Raw genomic sequence first — 19,580 nt, forward strand, 5'->3', positions numbered from 1 at the left:
TCTGAACCCTAAGCTGATTACAATAATGTATTTTATAATAGTAGACTAGCAACCATTGAATTGAGAAGTGCATTAAAAAATTTGGCGTTTGATTACACCAGACTTAAAGATTAAGTTTGGGGGGTTATGGCTATAACTCAGTTAATGATTACTAAGCTATTTTTATTTTAGTAGAGGGAATTTTTCAAATGTTTACTTTCACATAATAGTAAAGTCAACCTTACCATCGATTTGATACGTATAAGTTGAAGTTTATTTGCAATTTAGATAGTAAGGTTTCACGGTCATGATTTTACTAGAGTCAAACAATTTTGGGATTATAGTTTATCACTATAGGTTAGGGTTCTGACTTTTTATGCCTAATCAGATGCTTTATCGTCTAATTGCGTGTGGTACCATTAATATTTTTTTCAAGCGTACTAAAGTTTTAAAGTAATCATCTTACAAGGGTTCAACAAATTTTGTTTGTCAACCGCTCAAGATATTCCTTAAGTTTTCAACCTATCATCTATACAAAGCTTAATAATTTAAAGTTATTAAGGGTTCTAGATCCATAAAGTTAGACTTTTCAAACCAGTCTTCTCAGTTTTCAAAAATATTTTTTACAAAGTTTGAAAATTAAAAACTTTGGAAAGTTTTAGAACACATACTGATTTAGAACAGATACCATGTTTTGCTTTGAACACGTTTGATCCATTGCAAAATTTAACTCTGTCAGCTCGCATCCTAAGAAACGTGGATGAAAGAAAGTTTGATATACAAATTCCAACTGAAACCTTATTGAGTTGTACATCAGATTTCGATGTGGGTATATATGATACGTGTGTACGTAGTCGTTATCTTCACGCCTTATGATCCCAGTAGTCCTCACATTTTCCAATAGGACGAGCTGTTATGACTGATCTCACTTTTATCAAAAGTATATTTAAAACGCAAACGAAAAAAGAAATCGTCGATAATAGTACTCTATATTTAGTATATACACACGATGATTTGCTCTTAAATGCATAGATATACTCAATAACGATCGTTCCTGTGGAGAAACTTCTAGGTCCTCGCTCTTTTATGCCGTACCTTTCATAGAAAGTGGATCTTTCCTATACATCAAAGGGATGGAGAATGAACGGAAAAAGGGTTAAATTGGTTGCACGTGCCTTTGGAAAGGCTTGAACATGCTAATAGACGCACTTGCCCGTCAGCAAAATAATGCCGGCAGTGCCTGCGCATTATGCGGGCAATTTCAGCACACTTTCTCTTTCTCTTTTGCTGTTTTTCTCTTCTTGGGTGTTCTTGTGCCTCTGCGTGTACGTTGGCGTCGACTCAGTTCATACCACAAAGAGGTGAATTTGCGAATAAAGCTGAACGATTTTTACCGGGGCACCCGCAGCATCATTAAACCACTTTCACGGCTCTAAGGATTTCTCGGGATTTTTTAAAAGGGAATATGGAATAGGAGGTAATTCCATTCTTTAAAAAAGAATTTAATGAATCGTTTGAAAATGTTTGATACGATTTATTTTTGTTGCACATTTTTTTATGGATTGTAGACGTTTGGGAACCGTTTTTTAATGAAAAAAACTTGTGGAATGTTTGAATGCCTCATTCATTTGGCCATGAGTAATTATGCTTACACAGCTATACTGTTGTTGAAGGAGCTAAGAACTTAACTATAGAATAAAAATTGTTGATAATGACAGACTGAAATAAGCTATCAGTTAAAGTGAGATGGATTAAACATACGACAGTAGTTTTTTATTTCCGTTTAACTTTGCATTGGGTCTTATGTGAACGCTGATAACTTTTCCTCCGGAAACTAAAAGAAGAGATGTGAATAGTTCTACTTTATTCCACTATGTACATTAACGGGTAAAACTTAGTACTAACTCTTTGACATTCAAGGCATGCGCTCACAGCATCAAGAGAGAGAACTTTTAGTAAGCTATGAGACGATACCGTTGACACAATTTTCTGACAAATCCTAAATTTTTAGCTTATTTCAAAGCCTTACCATAAACAAATCAGGCAATTTGCACCAAAGACCAATATTTGACCTCTAATTTAGGATTATCATCTTGGAGAATATTAGAGTTCTTTTTTTCATTACGTGGCAAAACGTAATTTATTATTAAATTTTACTTGTACTTACAGTACTGAAAAAGTTAAACAAAAGCTCTTGAGGATTAAGGAAACTGTATATTCCACTAGTCTACGCTTTTTTTCATTAAAACAGGCATTACAATAGCTACGTCGAATTGGATACGCGTAACATAGAGTCTTTTCAGATTACGTGGTGAGAGATAGTATTTTGAAATACAATTTTCTTTCCTCTGAGGATAAGTTTATACTACAGTTTTCGGTTATGGCCATTTAAAGATAGTTAAAAAAGTACAATTCACTTTCCATTTTTGTACATAATAGTATTTGTTAGTTGTGACTAGCGCTGTCTTGTTTCACAGTTTACCGTTGTAATACAGAAGCATCCTTAGTTACGTGGTTAGAGCTAAAAGCCTGTTTAGTAATTAATCAAGTTAATTATTAAAAAGTGCAAGGGTACGGCGTCCTTGTACTATATGGTTAAATGAACTGGCTACGTAACTACTAATACTATTATTTATTAATTATTGTTCACCTTTTTTTAGTATCGTATGAACTTTCCAGCATTAACATACCCGATTATACAAAAGTGTACAAACATTTTTTGCTAAAAATTAACCTTCCAGAGCTTGTCAAAGTTAAGGAGTGATGGGCAGTTCCATATTGGATTTCCCAGAGTGTCAGTTTAAAAAAAGTGAAAAAATTCCGGACGTCAAAGTGGATACAACGAAAATAGCGATATCGGAAAAACTTGGGAAAGAAAACTAGGGCTGAAGAAGGAACGAAATATTCGAAAAAAAATACTTTGAATATTCAAAATTTGAGATAATAAACAAAAAAGTTACAACTTACGAAACTTTCTTCCACCCGATATGGAAGTCTACTGAGCGAAACTATTTTGTAATTCACATAGTTCAAAGTTTAATAAAAAGCAATCACGAAATTTCCTCTGTTCACTATACCGGAAGAGCTTGTACAAAAAGCTCCATGATGGTGCATATACATGTGTTTTACGAGGTTCCAACATTCAGCTAGGTCGACCAAAACCGCATGACAAACGGAAAGCAAAAGACAACGATAACACCAACAACGCCGTCCTTTATATTCCCGTGGGCGGTCCAAGAATATCCAGGTTGGAACGCTCTGTACCACCTGCACCGCAATGAGTCGAAAAACAGCTCGCATTCCTGCGAAGCTCGTCGCTCACAGCACCACGTCTAGGTGGTAGAGCGTTTATTGCGTTGTATACAATTCCACCAGAGATAGCGTGCTTGAAATTTAATTTGGCACAAGGAGCTGAAAAAAGCAGCAAGGGATACTACAGAGATAAAGAGTGCAAGGCCGAGCATAACGCGACGGACGAGAGAACATTTCTTATACAATGTTAAGGTAGTCGAGCATGCTAAGAAGGGTTTAATTAAAACATGTGACGGGTCGTTAGTGATGACGCTTGTTACGAGTTATGGATTCGCGTTAACTGTCATCGAGTCATTTTTGATCGACTGAGCGCAAGAAAAGCCAATTATCGAGATTTCGTGTGTGTCACTACGTTATTGGAGCAAACGCTGGTGAAAGCTAATTTTTCAAAAGTCTCGCGGTGTTGCGCTAACGAGTAATTGACGACAAATGCAGTTTGCTCCAATAATCCAATAGCGTGAATTTCTTAGGAGCTTGTTATTTTCAACTCTATGGTTGGTGAGGTTTGCCGATTGTGTATTCCTGCGTTTTAAAAGAGGTAAATAAAGAGTAGCGCAAGAACTTAATTTACAACTATCAAAACATCAGCAGCAAGGATGCAGTATTTTAATGTGAAAAAGTTTCGAAAAAATCTAAGGAATGACTTTTTTATTTACTTTTTTCTTTTTCTTTGACCATGAGTATGACGCTCAGCATGTAAGTGAAAAGCTCAATGAGTTCTTTTCAAGGGATTTTTAATTAATGGTTTAATTTTGAAGTTAGGATGATGGAATTTTGCTTCGTTACAATATTTAAATAAATGTTACAAAAGTGATGTTACGGTCGTACTTGGAATAAAAAAATGCATTGCTACTGTTTCATCTTGCTTACATATTCAAAGGATTTGTCAAGAATAACACACTTTGATAGCAAAGGAAAGTTGTGTATTGATTTTCATTGTAACAGAAGGTGATGATTATTTTTAAAAAGTTTATCAAACAATTTTTGAAATTTGAAATCGTAACAGATATAATTTTTCACGGTCATGTATATTTACTTACGTCATGTTTGCACAACGTTTCAAAATTAATTACATCTTCAGGTTTTGACACAACACTATCAAGATTATGTCATTGATTTCCTTGTGTTACCTTCATTTTCGCATTGTTGACATCCATGATCGACGTTTGCTTGTATGTTTTACGCGATAACTAACTGTGCGATTTGCTGTTATTGTGATTGCTGTAGTTTTATGCTAAACGTATTAAATAATCAGTGAAATTTCAATGTCCGAACAACATATTAAGTCCCACTTTTGCAACTTTGTACTATCAGATGGTACCAATGTACTTACATACAGCGAATACAGTACTTTTAAATCAACAGATCCTCTTTACGCTGAGTAACAATTCGCTTGAGGTATCAAAATAAAACTTATTGATTCAAATATTTGACTACTTATTAAATATTATTTTGATATAAAGTAACAAAAGTTACGTTAACTTTATAAACTTTAACACAATGCCATCTTTCGGAGCTAGCAAAAAGGCTCTTGGATTAATTACGTAAGGTATTGAGGTTTTACTACAAACGTCAACTTTATAGTTTTTCAAAATCGTAGCGAGACCAACTTTGGTTTGGTAATTGGCGAAACGAGCACCTGAAAAACAAAATTGGTCAATCTAACATACATTTACTAATTATTATACAGGGCTGTAACATTATGGTAAAATTACCTATGCAGTTTCGGGGACCATCACCAAATGGTAAAAAGCAGGAGGGATGCCTTTCGTTGATGTTTTCTTCATCAAATCTTTCAGGATTGAAGGTTTCTGAATCAGCATAGTTGTTTGGATCATGATGAATACCGTACACGGGAATCCAAACTCTTGTTCCCTTAGGTATCGTCACATTTGTTCCCGGAAAAGTATACTCCCTCATGGAACATCTTATAAGTGTTGGGGCTGGGGGATACATTCTCAGTGTTTCTACAAGAGATCATGATTTCAACTTTATTCAACTATAATTTTGATTTTTTTTATAATGTTATCCTATACACTGTATATACTTACCATTGAACACTTTATGCATGTATTTCATACTCTTAATACTGTCGAATGTTAATTTTCCATTGTTTTCTTTGAGTTTTACTCTTATCTCATCCCGTAATTTATCTTGCACTGATTGATTCAAGGCTAACGCGTACAAAGCATTGCTTATAGTGGTAGAGGAGGTCTCGAAACCAGCAGCAAAAAATACAAACGCCTGAGCGGTGATTAGTGTATCCGTCAACTCTGGAAATGTAGTTTGAATTGGAGTTTATTTTTATACGTAAGGCTTAGTAAAATGTATGTGATAAAAAATTGTAGAAACTATGATACAGAAAAAAGTGAATATTGGTGAATTACATCAAAAATTTTTTTATTTGTTTATGTATATAATGGTGTTTTAAATATATGTAATCGTTTTATGAAAATCAATTCAAATTATAAGTCAATTAAATAATTGCATACAGAAGACATTATTTTAGGGAGGACGAAAAAATGAATAATCACACTAATCTAACTTCCTTAAAGCACATATGAAACAATTAGTTACATGAAAAATTAGTATAATAAGCTCTTTTTTTTATTATCAACAAGAAGTTATTTTTATATAAATTTGTTAACTCTCAAAACTCATGTTTTCTGACAATCCTTTTTGTGACCTCCTAAGATGCGGTATAGCTGAATTCAAGGCCTCAATTGCACAACGCCAACACGTTTAGCGCTACTTCCTCGTTTCAATTACCCACAATTAATGATAGCTTACCTACGTGATGAAGTTTATCAGGATTCTTCTTGATCTCCAGCAGCAAGTCGACAAAGTCATTTCTCTTGACTTTACTCTCCGTTCTAAGCTTCAAGGTCTGAGCCATCGTGTTGATGAAAAATCCATTCAGCTCGTAATCGTACATCAGCGGTCCCAAAAGGCTGAAAAGCCAAGGAGCAGCATCCTTGATTCTGAGTTTGATCATCCTTAGAAGCGAAATATCAAAAATCTTTCGGCCCATTCTGCGAAACTCACTTTCCTCTTCAGCCAGTGCGTTCATCTTCAATCCAAAGACACACGAGCCGATCACGTCAGTCGTAAACTTGGCCGTAATATCACGACACTCGATCTCCGGGTTCTTTGCTGTCGCCGTTTCGAGAAAGTCCTCAAAATGATCGGCACACTCAGTCAGCAGATAAAACATTTCCCTCAGTTTTCCGGAGGTGAAGGTCGGGGACAAGTTAGCGCGCAAGGGCTTCCAGCGCTCGGATTCCAGGAACAACAAGTGCTGACTAAGAGGCTCGATCTTCTCGTGGATCTGCACTCCTCGATCGCAAAACGCCGAAAAGTCCTTTATCAAGACGTTCTTCACGTACTCGGGATCCTTGACTATCAGGATTGGAGTTCGTCGCGCGAAAATACCGAACATCGGCTCGTCCTTGTACTTCTGGCAGAGCTTCATCAGGTACTCGCTCACGTGTGACTTGTTGAACAGTACATCCTTGAAATTGCCGAAAAACAGTTCTGGGTTGGGCCCAACGACCCCACGGCTGCGCCAAAAGTAGAAAGTTGATGTTAAGTAATAATAGAGGGCTACGGCGAGTGCGGCAACGCCTGCCAGTAATTCAAAGGAACTGCGCTCCATCGCTTGTTGACGCCTCAAGTGTCGGAAACTCACTGATGACAGCAGTACACGCGAGCTACTTCACCTATAAGATACGTTGAAGCTTACATATTACCTCGTAACGTCAAGGTGCACTTGAAAAAACTTCGTAACTGCCAGTCATCAATGGAAGCAGAATTTCCAGTCATGGTGAGAATATGAGATACGTGACTTGAAGCCAACATTGTGACAAATTAAAAGGTTACTTAAGATGACAATATTAACTAATGAAGTTGTTTTTTGTTTGTACATAAACTGTTACGTGGGAAAGCGGTAAGGTGGAAGTGGTTAACATTAAAGTGAGAAGATATAATAATTAAATAGATTTACATTAAGTTGTGATAAAAGTTTGTTACATTATTTGCAACCATTGTTTATCATCTGAATTATGAGGAGAGTATGCGACTATCAACGTATCTATATTTACTAAGTTTTTGCTTATTACTATCACATACTATTTGAACGCAAAAAAATGAGGCCTCAAAAACAAACGGAAACTTGTTCGATGCATTGTGAATTAACATAATTATGGCCAATTATTGTTCTGCCTCATTACACGGAATAATCTTCAATCATCGTCGATAGCCGTGACTTGCAACTTGTATACACGTGTTTCACTTGATGTTTTTTCATTTTATGAAGGTATAACAGATTTTTGCGATAGCTAATTGATTATAAAGAATTTTTTTTTGTATTTTAAGAACGGAGAGAGTAGAAGCATAGCTAAACATCGTTTTGAAGTCTTATCACATGATATATGATTACGTTATACAATTTATTCCTCTATTTCACAGGCACATAACAGTATATCTAACCGTATCAAACGAGATTTTTGTTACTTTACATCAAAGTAGTCCTTGGTTGATAGTTAAATACATTCATACGTTTATTTTATTTTGGTAACTCCAGAAAATAATTACCAAGCATAGAGAGGATTTGGTGATTTCCTAGTATAGTGTTCGCTGCGTACAATAAGCAACTTGTTCCGTAAAAACTCAAAGTGCATACACTTTTACAATTGATTTCTAAAATTTTATTAACTTTCGGTGGATGATACCATCTACCAATGATCCTTTAGAATTTCTTATGCCCCAAGAATCAAAAAATATTGCTGATAAGTATAAGTACGGTGGAAACATCTTGTGCTTCGTCGAATATTTACTAAATTTTTATACAACAAAAGTTATATTTTATTAACTTAAAACAATTAACGATCTAGTTTTTTTTCGATACAACGCGTACTAAGGTGTCATATGACATGTATACTAATGTTAATTATACAACTGAAACGTTGTACATTCTTTTAACATCAAGAATAAATTTTTCGACAGCATGCCAGGAATATCAAGTATTTTATTTTAACATCTTCACTGTAGTTTGAATCAAAGTTTGTAGCCAACAAGTAATTATTTTTTCTCAAACTTTTCTTATCCATTGATTCAAAATATTAAAATCAAGTGGCGCGGTAGTGCCACATGCAAGTTTGAGTAGCAGACGGTGCATGGCTACCGCGACACTATATACGCTCAAATTCGCATTTTGAATTTTCGAAATGGTAAAAAAATTATTTAACATCATCATATATGTAGTAGCGTGATGTTATTTGGCTTTTCTGATGCTAAACTATGATTTGAAAAAAAAATCCTGACCAGAAAAGTTTTTTTAATTGTTTTATCATATATACGTTCTTGAAAAGTGCTGATTTCATTTCAAGAATTTTTACGTTCAGACCAAAAAGTTCCGACTCTTAAGTTAGCCGCGGACGAGCTTTAGTAGTATATATCGAGCTAGTCTTCAGTTCGATGTGAAGTTAGTCGCGCTAAGAGTATTTACTTTATTTATATCATTATATATATATATATATATATATATATATATATATATATACATACAGATATATATGGGTGTGTATATTATGATAATAATAAATTCAAGGTACTGAAACAATCAATATATCAGATCTCATCTCATCTCATCTCAGAAGAATATACAATAATTTTAATGATAAGTATCACATCGATAAATTTTCTTGATTCCTTGGTCATTGTTAAATACACACAGTGGCGCTGTAGTAGCATTTCTTGATGCCCTTGTCACAGTAGGCTGTGGACGCGCAGTACGTTGCGAAGTTTATGTGGTCGTTACGAACGAGTCATATCGACGCCGGTGTCAGAATCAACACAATCATGTAATTCGTTGCCGAGACTGTGATAGGCGAATAACTACGGAACAGCCTAATTATATTGTTAGGTTACAATTACTTGAATCAACAACAAAATACTATACACTACAAAAAATTATGGATGACAATATAGGAGATTGGATGACTTCTACAATTGATTGCGGTAACGGCTGTAAACGGAAAATAATAGAAAAGACTGATATAACTGTGAACAATAGTGTAATTCTAGTACAATTAGAACTATTTTCTGTGACCGAATATGGTACCCATAAAGTCAATACTGTCAATGTTCAACCCAATAATGCTATTGATAAAATAGTTGGTCTTAAGATTAATGAAATACCACAATCAATAATAAAAATAGGGAAAAGAATGTATAAGGCTATTAGTGGTATATTTCATCATGGCACAACAACTTCTAGCGGGCATTATACTAATATGCTCCGTAAAGGAAATCAATGAATAAAAGTGGATAATAAAAACGTTCAGAAAACACCTTGGACAAGATGTGCTAAAGATCTTTACATTTTGATCTTAGAACAAATCCCTTAAGAAATCGTAAGAAAAGAATTTTATATCAGAAAAGTTATGAAATCTATAAAAAAAATACCTTTAAAAATAAGTATAAAGATCTGCAAGTTTGAGGTTATTGTCTCTAAAGGTATTCCTAATCAAATATATTAATTAATTTTTAGAATAAATAACTAATTTTAATTGTTCAACAAATCCGTTAAGAAATACTAAGAAATTAATTTTTTATCAGAAAAATTATGAAATCTATAAAAAAACTACCTTTAAAAAAAAAGTATAAAGTTATGCAAGTTTGAGGTTATTGTCTCTGAAGGTAGTCATATTCAATTATAATAAGTAATTTTTAGGAAAGAAGAATTTTGATCGTACAACCAATCCCCTGAGAAATTCTAAGAAATGAATTTTTATCAGAAAAGTTATGAAATCTATAAAAAAAACTACCTTTCAAAAAAAGTATAAAGTTATGCAAGTTTGAGGTTATTGTCTCTGAAGGTATTTATAATCAATTATGAAAAATTAATTGCAAATATAAAACATAATTAATTATAATATTAATTAAAAAAAATTATAACACCTATAAGGCAAGAACGAATTCTGTTTTTTCAATTTAAATAAAGAAATTTTTAATATCATCTTAGGCATGAGAAAGCAGTGAAATCTAAAATTAATAGACAAATTTGAAGATAAATCAAATTAAAATATTTAATTATACAACAAAATAACTATCACATGATTTATTATTTATTAAAAAAACTTTCTTCACAAAAAAAACTAAAAAGATTAAAGACAGCAAAAAAATTTTTTAAGTAAATTGTATTTTTCGTTTTTAAACAAAATAATGTAATGCGAGAAATATTTTTTGCACGTATATTTTATAACTTTCTAAGACCGAAAACCATATTATTTGTATACATTCTGTATACTAATAATACGGTTTTTGGTCTTAGGAAGTCATGAAATCAACAAAAAAATTCAAGTTTTTCTTTTGTAATTAGTAGTAATTTAATTGAATATAATACAATCATAAAAAATTTATTTCCGAGATAAAAAATAATTGATTATAATATATATTTGAAAAATTATAAATCCCATAAATCGAGAATAAATTCAGTTTTTTCAATTGCAATACAGATATTTTTTATAGCATCTTTGGCATTAGAAAGCAGTGAAATCCGAAATTAATAGACAAATTTAAAGATAAATCAAATTCAAATATTTCAGAATATAACAAAATAGTATATTTTTTAACAAAAAAAATTTCTTCACGAATAACTGAACAGATTAAAGAAAGCAGAACATTTTTTACGTACATTGTATTTCCGTTTTTAAATGAAATGATGAAATACGAAAAAATTTTTTTGCATACATACATTCCGTGTACTAATAATACAGTTTTTGGTCTTGGGAAGTAATGAAATCAACAAAAAAATTCAAGTTTTTCTTTTGTAACTAGTAGTAATTTAATTGAATATAATCAACCACTGGAATAACACGGTTATATCTAACATTACTCGTGAAGGATATTATATTGAATAATATAGTACGTATTACATAACTTGCCGGGACTGATTTTTGAGTTTTTTGATGAACAATCAATACCAAGTTTTTACGGATAACAGAATGTATAAAACAGTTTTTTTATATATTTTTAATTAGTTGATTATAAAGTCAATAGTTAATTACTAACCAAGAAAAAAATATTTTATTTAAATGTTATAATAAGTTATTTCAATTTGCTCCTCAAACTTGCGTTTCGTTGAATGTACAGAAGAACAAATTCTTTGTAAAAAAACAAATAGAAAAATAAAAATTCAATTTGAACCCTGGTAGACAATTGACCATTTTGTGAGCATTTATAAAACATTTTTTCTAGCCTTTTCCCAGAATTTTATACTTTGACAAAATAGCTGTAAAATGCTGGAAAAAGGTTGGAAAAAACATTATATAAATTTTGAAAAAATGGTCGATTTCTACCAAGGTACGGACTTTTTTTTTGTCCATTTATTTTACGAATCATTGATTGACTTATAAGCACCATTGAAATGTTATTTAAAATTTCTTTTAAAATTATTATGATTTAGCAAAAAAATTATTAATAAACGAATTTATACTAAATGCACACTTAAAGGTACTTTATAAATTAATTAACTAATTAATGATTAATTGTTGTACAAAGAATTATCTATTACTGTTAATATGTAACATCTAGAACTCGAAAATCAGTCCCAGCAAGTTATGTAGTACGTACTATATCATTTAATATAATGTCCTTCACGAGTAATGTTAGATATAATCGTGTTATTCCAGTGGTTGATTATATTTAATTAAATTACTACTAGTTACAAAAGAAAAACTTGAATTTTTTTGTTGATTTCATTACTTCCCAAGACCAAAAACTGTATTATTAGTATACGGAATGTATGTATGCAAAAAAATTTTTTCGTACTTCATCATTTCATTTAAAAACGGAAATACAATGTACGTAAAAAATGTTCTGCTTTTTTTAATCTGTTCAGTTATTCGTGAAGAAATTTTTTTTGTTAAAAAATATACTATTTTGTTATATTCTGAAATATTTAAATTTGATTTATCTTTAAATTTGTCTATTAATTTTGGATTTCACTGCTTTCTAATGCCAAAGATGCTATAAAAAATATCTGTATTGCAATTGAAAAAACTGAGTTTATTCTCGATTTATGGGATTTATAATTTTTCAAATATATATTTTAATCAATTATTTTTTATCTCGGAAATAAATTTTTTATGATTGTATTATATTCAATTAAATTACTACTAATTACAAAAAAAAAAATTGAATTTTTTTGTTGATTTCATTACTTCCTAAGACCAAAAACCGTATTATTAGTATACAGAATGTATACAAATAATATCGTTTTCGGTCTTAGAAAATTATAAAATTTACGTTCAAAAAATATTTCTCGCATTTTATCATTGTGTTTAAAAACGAAAAATACAATTTACTTAAAAAATTTTTTTGCTGTCTTTAATCTTTTTAGTTTTCTTCGTGAAGAAAGTTTTTTTAATAAAAAATAAATTATGTGATAGTTATTTTGTTGTATAATTAAATATTTTAATTTGATTTATATACAAATTTGTCTATTAATTTTAAATTTCACTGCTTTCTCATGCCTAAGATGATATTAAAAATTTCTTTATTTAAATTGAAAAAACAGAATTCGTTCTCGCCTTATAGGTGTTATAATTTTTTTAAATTAATATTATAATTAATTATGTTTTATATTTGCAATTAATTTTTTATAATTGATTAGAAATACCTTCAGAGACAATAACCTCAAATTTGCATAACTTTATACTTTTTTTTAAAGGTAGTTTTTTTTATATTTATTATACTCCGGGATCCAGAGCAGTAAAGAAGTTTCACACTCTGACTTAGACTAGGAAGATAATGTACATTCATGTGATTGGATAAATTGGATAAATTGTATGATTTGCATTTGAAATGTATTTTGCGAAAATTTTTCTCACGAATCACTAAAATAGTACATTACGCCACTAGGGTGGAAACTGCTACTTCCCGCCCTGGGCGTACTTTTCGCCCGCTGAGTACTTTCAGCCTTAGGACCTGATAACCCAAAGTACTCAGAGGGCTGAAAGTGCTCTTAAAGGCGTGAAGGCCTCTACTCGATTAGCGTATCCTATTTTTCTCTTTAAAGTTGCATAGTGAGGTTGCACTAACTGTCTGGTTAATAATAAGATTAATGAAAGAGTACCCACAGGATTTGAATTCTAAAAATTACAAAAAAAATTTCCCAATGAAGTAAATGCATAGCGCTTTTTGCAAAAATAATTGGCAAAGTACTTAAAAAAAAAATATAAGAGAATTTTATTGTCTTTTACAATACTTTCTAACGATAGTTTATTAAAAATGAAATACCTTACTGCCTTTGTCTGGCAGTAATATTGTTCTGGTAGTTTTTTTTCACTACTGAACATTGAAAGGAAGAATAATTACTCTTGTCAAAAGTACGGCTCATAATGATTTTATATTCATAAAGACGACGAAGTTTTCTAGACTATCTTTTAAAGAGGGACGTATTTGACAGGGGAGCAGTTACATTTTATAGAGAGAGATGCTACGAAAGAGTACACTAAGTTTTCATATTATTAGGGAGTAGATTTAGAATTTTATTTTTTTATTGTTGCTATACTAGATATAAAAAGATAGAGAAAAAAAAAGAAAGATGTATTCACTTAGAGTGTTACAGGTACATGAGTGCGTAGTATAATAGGCATGATCAACGAAAGAATAATTACTTGTTGACTTTAAGCAGCTTATATTTATTCATCAAAGCTAAAAATAGATCTATACATGTTACAGTAGCATAAAACACATATTTAGCATACATTAAAAATTACGCTGTATTTTGATGTATGAAATTCTGAGACGTGAGAACATAGAAATTAATTTAAAGAATACCATACTTAAGGTAGAAAAATCGCCGCCTCTAAGAAATCATAGTTTTCTTAAATTTTAAATATATTATACATGGAATTTTTGAATGTTATCGAACATTTTTTACAGTTAACCGTACTGGCATTCGTTTCTAAGATATTAAAGTTCAAAATGCGTCTTTTTTATTACCATAGGCACAGAATGCAACTGCGATTAGTGTCCTCGGGCCCCACTTTGCACCCTTGTAATCCCTTTTGACCCAAAGTATTTTTCCTCCCTGAGGCCAAAAATTATTGACTGGGCGCGAAGTGTATCAAAATTATAATTTGCGCTTTCGGTAAGAAAATAATATACCTGACTTGAGGACCAACTTACAACTGCGATCTTCACGCGCTCACATTTGTACTTTGCGTTCTAGTTACGTGCTGTACCATTAACATGAGCTGTAATAAGGCACAGCAATAACAATATTACAGATATACGGAACAAATCAAACTATTTTTGTAAAAATACTGCACGAACTTCATTCGCTTGACTGACTCGGTCCACGGATTTTCAACCTCAACAATACGTAACTGAGTATACTTTATATCATGACTATAGCTCTTTGTTGCATGATTATAAAAATAGCAAAAGTGGTTGTATAATAACTCCATATGATATTACACTACTTATCATCTAAAAATATAGTATTATGTACATGCTCGTAATATATAATATACATTTCTGATATAATTCAAGTATAAAGAAAGTTTTAATATTACTTGGTAACTCTTGAAAATACTTACCGATACAAGCAACGTTTCGTTTATTAGAAAAGTATCTAGAGCCTCAAATCTGATTTCTGAAGTTCTGCAGCGATAGGAAAACACTAATAGCTGAGATGTTATACTTGCAGATTTTACACTGTCGTTGTACATCAAACATTTTACCAACTGATTGTGAATAATTTTAGTCTGAATAGATTAAGAAGTTCAATAAAATTGTAGTGATAAAACAAAACTTTATAATGAGTTGTGTATTACCTGTTCAATTACCGAGCTTGCAGATTTTGTTAATAGTAAGAATATATAAAGTATATGAAAAATGAATGATATTACGAATGTAAGTTCTTGTATTGTAGGTGAAGTGTGAATGAGCATCATCGCAATACGGCGAATAATATTCCAAACACTAACAAAATAACTTGTGATGCAAATAAATATTACTGTAGAGTAAAAGCTCGATGATTCATTTGATACTTCAACTAATAACGAGTAAATTTTTTTTAATTTTACTATGTCCAGTATTTTTTTTCGTTCATGAGCGTAACCCACTAAATTCATAGTTGGCCCACCAGTGGACTTTTCAAAAGTGTTTTTCAGTTCATATCAAATCATTTTAAACGATTCTTTAATAAAAGTACAAAAAATTATATACTGTAACACGATTGCATCTACTATCATACTATGTAGGTTATATTTTAAAGTAGTTAATAATAAGCTCCATCGATGAAGTTTATTTATTCGCTTTGTACTTTGTATCATTTGAAATACTTGTAAAATATACCATATTAGTGGAACACAGATACGTCTTACATATGGTGACGTCAATTTATTATTTTTTAAATAACTTTTTGATGCGTCTTCTGATTCTTTTACTAAATTTAGTTTTTCGAAAATAGTGATAGTTGTCTTTTGTTTCACAATTGATCGAATTTTAATAAAATTTTCTGCCAAAATTTGGAATGTATGCCCAATGATAACGTAAGCTTTCGTGATCAAAGTTGCATCCTGAGCTAAATAACTTAATGTATTTTGTACTTTAAAATGATTATTAATAAGTAGGAATGCCAATAAACAAATACTGTAGGCCATCCCAGTGTAAGAAAAACGAAAAGACCAGCGTTATGAATTATTATTTTTTATTGGGATTTCTTTGAAGCTTATGGTCCCCAGCATTCGATTATAAAAGTAAAATAACCTTATCAAAGAAATCGTTGACAATTTGGTTCCTACACTTGACATTAATTTAGCAAACATCGTAGCCGTAAGAGTTATGGGAAGTGGAGAGTAATTACATTATAGAAAATCAATTTCTTTTTTATTACTGCTTTTGCCGATTTTTCTAGTAAAAAACATTCTATACGAATTATTATACTATAAATATGAAATAATGTACTGAAAACCGATAACTATCATATATAGTTTTTTTTCAATGATAAAGAACTGACTGATTTAAACGATGCCCTACTGTTGACTGATTCTCAAATACTATCCTAAAGTTACAATAAAGGCTGATTGATATCTTATTACTTTTTTTAATTAACAAATGCATATCAATTGACTTCTCACTCATATACTTAATTGATAATATCCAAAATATAGCGGAGTACCTTTTTTATATTACTTGATACAAAAAATGTTGAGTCACAAAAATACGATATGACCTTAGCTATTCTTTGTCACTTTGCGTGAATTGTATTTTAAATTATTAAACGTAGCTGTGCTATGCTATATATGATATCTTCTTTTTGTAGCCTACAAAAGATTAGATAAAACATAGTACATGTGTGTAGCATAAGAAAGTAAATTTTTAAATGGTGACATTTTTCCATCAAAAGCTAAATTTGTCGATTAGTAATTTTTTCGTTATATTTGTCAAGTAAGTGGTACAAACGTCCAGCTAAACATGATAAAAATATTGTACATAGATGAGGTTACAACAGGTAATATCGTGGATCTACGTTTGTCGTATCACGGCAGTTGGGCATAAAAAAAACTGACGAATTTAAGTTGCAAGAGCTTCAGTGGAAACATGTTATAAAAAAGTATTTTTGTTTAATAAAAATATTTTTTCTGCAATTAACATTTTTGAATTGCCTTTAAAAGACTTTCTTAAACATTTTCGAGGAAAAACTAGTTTTTAAGAACATTATCAGTAAGAATAATATTAGATCAAATGTTCTGCAATAAAAACAAAGTAAATTTTACATAATTTCTTTAAAGACATTTATTTCCGGATCGTTATTCTTTTCTATAAAATCATTAACACATCACAATCACGTAACTTAATAAAGTGCGAATGAACCATCCACCACAAATTTTTGTTTTCATCATGTTGAAATGTTCTCAGTCCATCGGAAAGATAACGTTTGTGCTTCTTGTTTATTTTCATCTCACTCGATTTTTCTTTTAGAGCCCAACCAACGTTTACAGTTGGACCGCTTATGAAATACACAAAGCAAGCAAAATACATTTTTTAGCACACTTTGTTCCATGTAAAAAGAAGAAATTCACTTCCCGGATCCGGTTTTTTATAAAAAAAAAAAAATAAAACAAGAAGTGAAAAAAAAAAAAAAAAAAAAAATTAAAAGAAACAAACCAGGGGGTTGAAATATGTCATGGGAACCACGGTAAGAACAAAGTTCTTTAAACATGAGATGAGTATAAAGACACACAACTTCTCAGGTAACAAGGGGGTCACGAGACCCATAGGAAGAACAAAGCTCTATAAAAATAAGTACTGCATTTATGTAGTTCACTAAAACAAAAACTTGAAAAACGAATTTAAAAAAATAAGTAAATTTAGCTCAGTACTGACGATAGTTGAACTTCGTGAGTTGTTTTATTTTTTTTCATATTTCATTTCATTATTATTTCATATTTCATTTCATTACTTTTTTATTTTATTTTCCTATTTAATTTTCTTTTATTCATTCCCTTTTTTATTTCATTTTTTTTTTTTTTTTTTTTCATTACATTGTATTTTTTCATGTCTTTTTTAATTTCATTTTATTGTTTTTTTCATACTTCATTTCATTATTATTTTTTCTTTAATATTTTTTTTTTATGCATTTCGTTTTTTTCATTTTTAAAAATTGTGTTTCCTGTATTTTTATTTCATTTCCTTTTTTTTTTTTTTTTTTTTCATTTCATTTTTTAATTTTTTTTCTGATTTCATTTCCTTTTTTTGATTTTATTTTTTAGTTATTTTTTATATTATTGGCTTAACAAATTACTATATTTACATAATTATGTGACATTGTAACATAATTTTTCTGTCAACTTCGAAATTAGCGCCGTTAAAAGCCATTGGTACGTTCTGCAACTCTATTGTACATGTTGATTTTAATAATTTATTAATCAAATAATTTATTTATAATAGTAATCATTAGCATTATTTTAATGCCAAAAAAACATCAGGGTTGAATAAATTGGTTGGTATTTTATACATCAAATGCATAAAATACTAATATTTAATGCGTTATAACGCGCCTTATTCAATTGAATCTACGTAACCATATTTATGCTAATTAAATTTTTTGTTTTTTTAAATTTATTATTCAGAAAAAAAATTGTTTTTTTAGGAGGAAGAGACTTCTTGTAAGCGACTTCCGTTTTATGGAAATCTGTCGTTTTTAAAATTCCAGCCCCCCCAAGCACGTGACATAAAGAACTTCGTTCTAAAAAATCTCACGTACCACGTGAGATAATTAAAATTTAATCAAACGAACCAAGCTTGAGGTAGCGCTAAAAATTGTTTTGGTACACCGAAAGATATTGTAAAACTGGGTGGCTGAGTAAACTTCCAAAAGCAGCTTACAATCAGAGAGTCAGGCATTGTGGCAAGCAACGAAGTTTGGGGGTGAAAATCACTTGAGCGTCACGCACAGTATCCGCAAAACTTTGCCAGGTTACAAATTTCACCCCGTGTACACGCGCATGCACCCACGGGAAGGAGCAACTTCACGCGAGATTAAACGCCTCCTCGCACCGTTGAGCGGCACCAGCTTGAAACACCTCGAAACGTCGTCATCTCCCTTCCGTTCTTTTTTCTCTTCTCCCCCTCGTATTACACGCGCACTTGCTGAAAGCCAGTAATTTCGCGCTCCCAGTAAACCCAGCCACGTATATAATATCATCTCTTCCCTGCCCTGATCCAACTACTGCACCTGCGGTCATCGTGTTATTTCCAAGCTTCTCCCATCACGATACACCTCCGTCTCTCATCATCGGTCAGCCGCGCTCAACAGCAGTAGCATCATCATCGTCATACATCTCCCGCAGCTCCATACATCAGCCGCACACGGGATGCTTTGGACGGCTGGTGTGTACCACGCACTGAGGATTATCTTACTTTTGGATCTAATTAAGTCGCAACCACTGATTCTCCCAACACGTACCATTGGACGTATATGTGTGTACGTACATACCTTGCACCCAGTGATGTTCGACGTTTATGCACGTATGTATAACCATTTTCGCACAGCATCAAACAGCATCGAGTGCATGCACGCGTAATACGGGACCTCACGGTAGCTGCTGCCAATACTGGTATCTGACGTCGACGTTGCCATGTTCGCGTTGTTCGTTTTAGTAAAGTTTTTATTGTCTCGTAGCGGTACACAATGGACTGCATTATTGGGTTGTGTATTGCCCGCATGTAGGGGAAAACATTTTTGCACAGCCGAATTCGACGATGCAACC

At 31.6% G+C, this 19,580-nt stretch overlaps 2 protein-coding genes across 2 annotated transcripts in view; one reads left to right on the plus strand and one right to left on the minus strand.

The window, feature by feature from the left end:
- Positions 1-19,580, plus strand: part of LOC106643886 (CD151 antigen) — a 183,610-nt gene that overhangs the window by 82,985 nt on the left and 81,045 nt on the right. The window lies entirely within an intron of this gene.
- On the minus strand, positions 4,737-6,960 carry LOC106643885 (putative cytochrome P450 6a13). Its single transcript, XM_014359173.2, has 4 exons — positions 6,082-6,960; positions 5,343-5,564; positions 5,007-5,258; positions 4,737-4,930 (listed from the first exon to the last, which is right to left on the minus strand). Exons 1-4 carry the CDS (start codon positions 6,944-6,946, stop codon positions 4,764-4,766), a joined length of 1,506 nt encoding a protein of 501 aa, XP_014214659.2. The 5' UTR covers positions 6,947-6,960; the 3' UTR covers positions 4,737-4,763.

This window comes from Copidosoma floridanum, unplaced genomic scaffold, assembly GCF_036245765.1.
Source record: "Copidosoma floridanum isolate Cflo_tuat_1 unplaced genomic scaffold, Cflo_Japanese_pri ptg000011l, whole genome shotgun sequence".
NCBI classification, from domain to species: domain Eukaryota; kingdom Metazoa; phylum Arthropoda; class Insecta; order Hymenoptera; family Encyrtidae; genus Copidosoma; species Copidosoma floridanum.